Below are 7,366 nucleotides of genomic sequence, written 5' to 3'. Positions count from 1 at the left end.
AGGCTGAGGCTGCCCCAGGAAGCCCCTTTCCCAGCAAGGGCAGCTGCCGGTGGGGGGGGTGGGGGTGCGCAGAGTGGGGCACCCCTGGCTTCTCCCTTGGGGTGAGAGCAGGTGTCTGCCCCAGCCCAGCTCCAGAGGAGCCCAGGATCCTATCGCTCCTAGGTTGCCAGTCTCCTTAGTGACCAAAGGTTTGAGCTGCAGGTTGGACTCTGCCCTGGGCTCGTCCTGTTCCTGTCACAAGCCCCCACTGGCTCTGCACAGAGGTTGGCTATGTGCACCTCCCCAGGGGGAGGGCCCTGCCCTACTCAGCATGTCTACTGGAGGTTGGGCCTGCAGAGTCCAGCCTGTAGCCAGCCATTGGGACCCTAAGACAAAGAAAGGTCCTGTGTGAGACTCAAGCAGACGGGAAGGCAGTTGTTAGCCCTGGAGGTCAGGATCAGTCCAGCCTGACAGTGGGGAAGGATGGGCAGGAGGCAGGGATTCTGGGAACACAGGCCAGAAACTAACTTCATGGGAAGAGCCTTGGATGGGCAGAAAGGTTCCAGAGCCATGTTGTGGTTGAAAGACAGCAGCAGACAGGAACCGTGTGGAGCCAGGCGGGACTGGGGGTGCCCTGCCTCTCCACATGGAGCCAGCCGGCAGCAAAGCTCAGGATGTGAGGCAAGACCACAGAGCCTGGTGGTGGTTTGAACTCTTTCTTCTGTTAAAAGGGGGAATTGAAAGGGTGTGAGGTACCCCGGGGCTCTGGGGGAGGCATGCAGGCAGCCCCAGCAGGCAGGCGCTGAGGAATGGGTGGGAAGAGTCCTGGAGTTTCCCACAATTCTTTTCTCTGCAGGGAACAGCAAGGCTGGCTGACAAGGGGGCGGGAGAGAGGCAGGGCCCTGGGGAGAGGGGTGGCGGGCAAGGGGCTTGGGGGCTCACTCTAACATGCAAAGTCCAGCTGCCCCATAAACTAGGTTGCTTCTTGGAGAGCGACATACATATAAATACAGACACAGCTACACACACACATGCGGAGAAGGCTCTGCATTCCCAAGGGTGGGGATCTAGGCCTGCTGGCCCCCAAGGAGCTCCAAGACAGGAGCCAGCCAAGTCTCCGTTGCTGTGGCGATTCTCCGCAGCCCCCTGGGCTGGGCCAGGGCGAGCAAGTCCTCTGGGGAAGGCTGCTTGTTCTCTGAAGTTCTGTCCACCAGCACCAAGACAACTCTGAACCAAATCCATGCAAGGTGGGTGCCCCGTGCCTGCGCATCCATGTCTGTGTGTGGGCAGCCTGTGTGCTGGCACCAAGGTCCAGTCTCTCCCCTCCAGGGCTCCGGGGAACGGGGGGTGCAGACAGAGGAGGGTGAAGGGGGCCCACAGAGACATCCTCTCCCCCGCCCCACAGGGTCCTGGCCTCCGGGAGGGGGGAGGGGCCTCCCTTATCTCTCGGCCTCCATGGCAGGGTGGGCCCTTGGTTCTGAAGTGGCCTGCTGGGGGGCCAAGGGTGGCCAGTCTGACGCTGGGGAGGGAGGTGCCGGAGTCCACAGGGGCGGCTGCTGCAGCTGGTGGTGCTGTGGCCCCCCCGGGGGCGAGGCGGCAGTCGGCCAGCTCGGGGCCGCGAAGCTGCCGGTGGCGGCGTGGGGGAAGTGCGGCGGGGGGGATGTGGCCGTGGCGGCCATTGGGCTACCACTGCCACCACCGTGAAAGCTCTCGGAAGCCTTGAGACGGGAAAACATGGTGAGGGCATCAGGGAAGTTGGGGGGCGTGGCGGGGGTGTTGGCAGGAGTGCACATCTGTGGGGGGAAAACAAGAGAGGGTGGGGTGAGCACCCCTTTGTGGGAGGGCCCCTGGCCTCCCGGCTGCCTCCGAGGAGGGGACACACACTCAGCCACTGTGCAGAGCTTCTGGGCCTCTGCGCTGGCTGCGTCCTGGCTCCGCGAGACAGTCCGCTAGCTCGGGGCTCACAGAGGGAAGGCACAGCCGAGACGGGCCGGCCCACCCCCCCCCCCCCGGGCAGTCTCCAAGGAGGACCCTCCGCGGCGGCGAGAGCCACTGCAGCTTCCCCGGGGGAACGAGGCTGCCCTGCCCTGGACCAGGAGCACCCCCTCTCGCCACCCCTGGGGCCGCAGGACACTTACCATCTGGTGGTGGTGGTGGCTGTAGGGGATATTGGTCTCCTGGAAAAAGGCGCTAAGAGCCGTCTGTGGAAAGAAGGCCCAGATTTAATTACCCTCAGGCCCTTGTTTCCAGAATCTCGGGCTTGGTGCGGCCCTGGGCCTGGCTACGGAGCAGAAGTGAGTGGAAGGAGCGTGCCTATCACCCCCCAAGGAGGCGCTACAGACTCCCGGGCAGGCCGGCCTCCAGCTCCGCACACACCTAATGTGGTCACTGTGACCTCGGGAGCAGAGCAGGCAGCACCCTCTCCCGGTCTCACAGGGAAAGACTGAGATTCTAGCCTGACTGTCACCAACTCCATGGGTGGCAACTCCCTCATCTGAGCCTCAATTTCCTCATCTGTGAGCCAGGGGATAGCAAAGACTCCCAGATGTTAAGTCTATGACCCGCCTGCCCCTCTCCTTGGCTGGCCACAGGAGCCTGCCATGATCTGGGCCTCAGTTTCTCCATCTGCACCACAAGGAGACTGGGCTGGGTGGTTTCCTGATTCCCCTCCCCTGCTGCAATAACCTGAGATCCACATTCCACCTGGGAGAGCCAGAATTACGTAGGATGGTCTGGGTTTTGCACTCGCTGCCCCACTCGCCCAAGCCTCCCTTGGAATGTTCTTAAGGTGCAGAGCAGGAGGATGGCAGAAGGGGGTCTGCACCCAGGGTGGTGGGAAAGGAGGCAGAGAGCAGGTCTGTGCCAGACAAACTCATGTGGAGGCCCTCGGGGACTGGCAAGAGGGGGGCTCCAGGAGCCCGAGGGAGGTGCTGCATTTGGTCTGTCCTGGCCAGGGGCCTGCAGGAGGGGTGCTGAGGAAAATAAGGGAGCCAGCTACTCTTGCAAAAGTGCTGGGTGAGGGAGTATGTGCCAAGTCCCAGGCCCAGCTGCCCTCCTTCGCCACCCCTTTAGGTTCCCTGCCCCCCAAACCCAGCCCAATCCCCTGCCCGCCCCCAGCACAGCCAGACCAAGCTGGCTCCCAGGGCTTGCCCTGGGGGTTTGCTTTTTTTTTAGATTCAGATGAATTTTTCTGGGAATTTCCTGCTGGAGATTTCCTACCCCAGTGTCCCCAAACAGGGTGTGGGAACGGGCTGGGGTTAAGTACCTCCTCAGGACTCCCTCCCACCTGGGAGCCCCAGGCGACACACCCAAACCATTCCTTCCCAACAGCAGATCCAAAGGCCACCTGAGTGAGAATTCCAGTGAGAACATTCTGCTGCCTTAAAGCACCACCACTTAAAACACACAGGTCCCCTTCCCCCTGCAGCCGCCTGACCTCATTAACACCTGAATCACAAAGGTAAGACCCAAAAACACGGCCTTTGGCTGGGTCAACCCTCAGCCGGTGAGCCTGCTGGGGAGGTTACAGTGGGGGAAGGGTAGCCCTGAGGAACCGCTCACTCACTTTCATGCAAGGACCTACGGTTTGGGGGTTCACATCCCATTTTCACCTTAAGTGAACCTCCCTAGTATCCATATCCTCCATTTTACACTTGTGAAACAGATTCAGGGAGCCCAGAGCATATGGCTCCTACCCCAGGGGCTCACCAGAGCTACCAAGTCTGCAGGCCGCTCCTGCCCCTCCTGGGGACAGAGTTTTCCCCAGCATTTCAATCCTCAAAGCTACATTTTAATTCGCATGATGGAGTGACACCAACCCGGGCTGAGAGACAGTCCAGCAGGTGCCGGGCTCTGTGCTGGGCTGAGAGTCCAGACATGCAAAGGCTTCCCACCAGACACCTGCCTACCCAGCCCCAGGCAGGGAGGGAACCATGTATGCAGATGTGGGACTCAAGCAAACTGCCATGAATGTGGTTTTACAAGTTTTGCCACATCTAGCCTTTGAGACAAACAGGCTGATTAGGGAGCTTCCTGCAGGGTGGGGCTGCAGGCCCTGCAGGGGGTGGGGGGGTGGGGGTTGGAGGGAGTGGCCATTCACTTCTTAGAGGTCAACCCCCACACTGGAGGTGCAGAGAAAACTGAGGCCAGAGGAGGGAAGGGACTTGCCCAGAGCGAGCAGCCTCCCATCTTGGGGTGTGAGAACCACAAAGGATCAGCGGTCCCTCCTAAAAGCTCTGGTAGATGTTGGTGAGCAAAGATCCCCCTGGCTGGACAGGCCACTGCTCCCCCAGGCTGTCCAAACCTTTGGGCTGGAATTCTGATCCCCATCCCATTCTCAGGAAACTGCGCCCTGGAATCCCCTGGCTCACTGTCCCCTCAGCAGGCCCAAACACCTTTCCTGGGATGGCTCCCCATCAGGAAACCAGGCCCCTGGGCCTTGGCTGGGCACAGACACTGGCTGGGCTGTGACCTTACACCTGTGAGGGGTGGAGCTCAAGGACACTGGCCTCTTTCCTAGATACTACCCTGGGTTATTTCTGGGGCAGTTGAGCTAGGCAAAGCCAAGTGGCCTCTTGGCAGCACAAGCCGTGGGCACTAGTGCCCTATGGGTCAGGGAGGCCTGCCCAGCTGACTGGAAGCTACTGAGCCACGTAAACCACGCCGTGCACTGTGCAGGTAGATTCTCCGGCCAGCACGGAGGCGGCCACCTGGGCACGCCTCTGGAGCGGGGTGCACAGATGCACACCCCCAGGTGTAGTGTGGGGTCCAACACAGCACCGGTACACTCGTGTGGGTACACGCGTGGGCACCATCTGCAAAAACGGCGACGTGTGTGTACACGGAACACACACAGCCCGCACCCGCGCGCCGGGTAGACTGCGTGTTTACACACACGCCAACATGCCCACACGTAGCGTGGCGCGTGCGTAAATACAAATGCACATGTACGTGGACACAGGCGCCACCGAGCTGCTCACCGGGCACGCACACCCTCAGACCCACTCGCGCGGGGCGGCTCTCGCTGGCCCCGGGGCTCCCCGCCCCACCCCACGGCTCCCGAGATGGGGGCGGCGCGCGGTCCCGGCCCGGGGCGTCCTCCTTCCGGCCGCCTGCCAACTGTCCGTCCGGGCCGCGGCGCCGCCCCGCCCTGCCGTTACCCGAACAAAAGAGGGGGGGTCCCTGCATCCCGACTGCCCGGGGACGCAGGGGGGGCGGGGATTCGGGGTGCCGGCGGGGGCGGGCCGCCCCTTCCCCCCACCCCGCGCGGGCGGCGTTTCCGGGGGCCGCGTAGACGCGGCCGCGACACCCGGCCGAACCCGCACGCCGCGTGTGCGCGCTAAGGCCCGGCCGCCGGGGCGCGCGGCCGTCGGGACACCTGGCCGAGTGCGCGTCCCCGGCCCGGCCCGGGCGCAGCGCGCACCGGCACGTGTACACACCGTCCCGCACACGCGCGGTTGGCGGGAGGGACCCGGACCCCGACCCCGGCCCGGCCGCGCACCTCGAACTGCCAGTGGGCCGCCTGCAGCAGCTGCTTCGCCTGGTCGGCCGCACAGCCCGCCGTCAGCACGAACTGGTTGATCATGACCTGGTGCTTGAGCTCGTCCATGTTCACGGACATGGCGCCGCCGCCGCGCTGCCCGCTGCCTCCCGCCGCCGCGCTCCTCCGCCTCACGCGTCCACCATTAGCGAGCCGGCTCCGGCTAATACAAATATTTACTGTGCGGCTCTGACTCACCGAGCCTCGCCTGGCTCGGGGCCGCGGGGGCATGCTGGGAGATGTAGTCCCGCGCCGCGGCCGGCTGGGGGGCGCAGGGAGGTGTGTCCGGACGCTGCCCCTGCTGCGTGCGGAAGCGGGCGGGCGCGTTTGCAGGCCCTCACCGAGGCTCGTGGGGGTCCAGAAGGCGGAGGCCGCTGGCGTCTTTGCCCGGTGTGCCTGGTATCTCTCTGTTGAATGGGCGCACACTTGGAAAGGGGGCCCCTGGAAATTTTGGCATAAATCGTAAGCACTGGGACGCACAGCCCCGAATGCCTGGCACACAGTAGGCGCCAATAAATACTCCTTCACTGAATGAATGAATGTACCCCTTAGGGTTCTGCAGAGTCACCGCCTCCAGGAAGCCTTCCGGTCTCCCCAGCGCCCCGAGCACAAGCTCACATCGCCCACTCGTGATGCGGGTCCCTTCCCGGCCTGGTGCTCGGCCAGGCACACAGTAGACCCGAGGAACGTTTGGGGGTGGCATGGCGCCCGAACAAGCCGGCGAGGCGGGCAAGCTCTGGTGCCTCGGGGTCCCCTCCCCGCGGGGCTCCCACTTTCCCACGCAAAATCTCGTACGTTCTGCCGGAAATCTCAGCCTTCGGATGCGGGCGCCAGGACCTGGCGGAGCCAGTTCCGGGGCGGCCCCGAACTCCTATTCCCAGAATGCCCCGGTTTATTTGCATCGTTCTGTCCCAAATGACGTCAAGTGAGTGAGGCCGCGCCACCGCCAATGGGCGGCCGCAGAGTGTTAGGACCTGGCCATATAAGGTAAACAAAGCTGGCCGCCCAATGAGGCTGCAGCGGGGGCGGGCGCTGGGTCGGAGCCGGCGGGGGCGCGTCACGTGGCGGGCGGGGGCGGGACTGGGGAGCACGGGAGCGAGGGAGTTGCGGGTTGTGTTTACAGCTCCGCACGCGCCGCTTCCGGGTGACGACGCGGGTCGGGCGTGCGGGGCCAGGGCGGGCTCGGAACGGGATCCTGGGGGCGGGGAGGGGGGAGGCGGGGAGAGGTCTGCCTCGGTCACCCCTGCTCTGAGGGACCTTGGCCCGGTTCCTCGCGCTGCCTGGGCTCCAGTTTCATCCGTTGGGCAACCGTTCTTTGAGCCCTTTCTCTTGCCCTGCCTTGACCCGGCATTACTGCGGAGAGCACACCCCAGAAGAGTTGGCTGGGGAGGGGGGGCGGGGGTGTTGGGACCGTGTGTCAAAAATCCTAAGGATGGGGACGCCTGCGTGGCTCAGTCGTTAAGCTCTGCCTTCGGCTCAGGTCATGATCCCAGGATCCTGGGATCGAGCCCCGCACTGGGCTCTCTGCTCAGCGGGGAGCCTGATTCTCCCTCTCCGACACCCCCTGCTTGTGTTCCCTCTCTCGCTGTGTCTCTCTCTGTCAAATAAATATCTTAAAAAAAAAAAAATCTCAGGGACGGATGTAGGCTTGTGGAAATGTAGAAAAGTGCCCTCTGGGAAGTGACATAGGCCCTGGGGGCTTGGGGTGAAAGGTCATTGGGAGGTTTTCCTATATTTGATCCGTTGTTGGCTTTAGGCTTAGTGTGGGGTCCAGAGGTGGTGGAGGGGTCCAATGGGAATCAGGAGATGTTTTGGATGTGTCTGATTCTAGTGGCGTGCCCTCCCACC

At 63.2% G+C, this 7,366-nt stretch overlaps 1 protein-coding gene across 1 annotated transcript; it reads right to left on the bottom strand.

Moving 5' to 3' along the window:
* Window positions 1-682: 682 nt before the first annotated feature.
* UBALD1 (UBA like domain containing 1) lies at window positions 683-5,721 on the bottom strand. The gene is made up of 3 exons (XM_081820148.1): window positions 5,480-5,721; window positions 2,118-2,180; window positions 683-1,772 (listed from the first exon to the last, which is right to left on the bottom strand). Exons 1-3 carry the CDS (start codon window positions 5,597-5,599, stop codon window positions 1,419-1,421), a joined length of 537 nt encoding a protein of 178 aa, XP_081676274.1. The 5' UTR covers window positions 5,600-5,721; the 3' UTR covers window positions 683-1,418.
* Between the last annotated feature and the right edge of the window lie 1,645 nt (window positions 5,722-7,366).

This window comes from Leptonychotes weddellii, chromosome 5 (assembly GCF_054177405.1).
Source record: "Leptonychotes weddellii isolate Sample4059 chromosome 5, ASM5417740v2, whole genome shotgun sequence".
NCBI lineage: Eukaryota > Metazoa > Chordata > Mammalia > Carnivora > Phocidae > Leptonychotes > Leptonychotes weddellii.
This window is presented reverse-complemented; position numbering and strand designations above follow the sequence as displayed.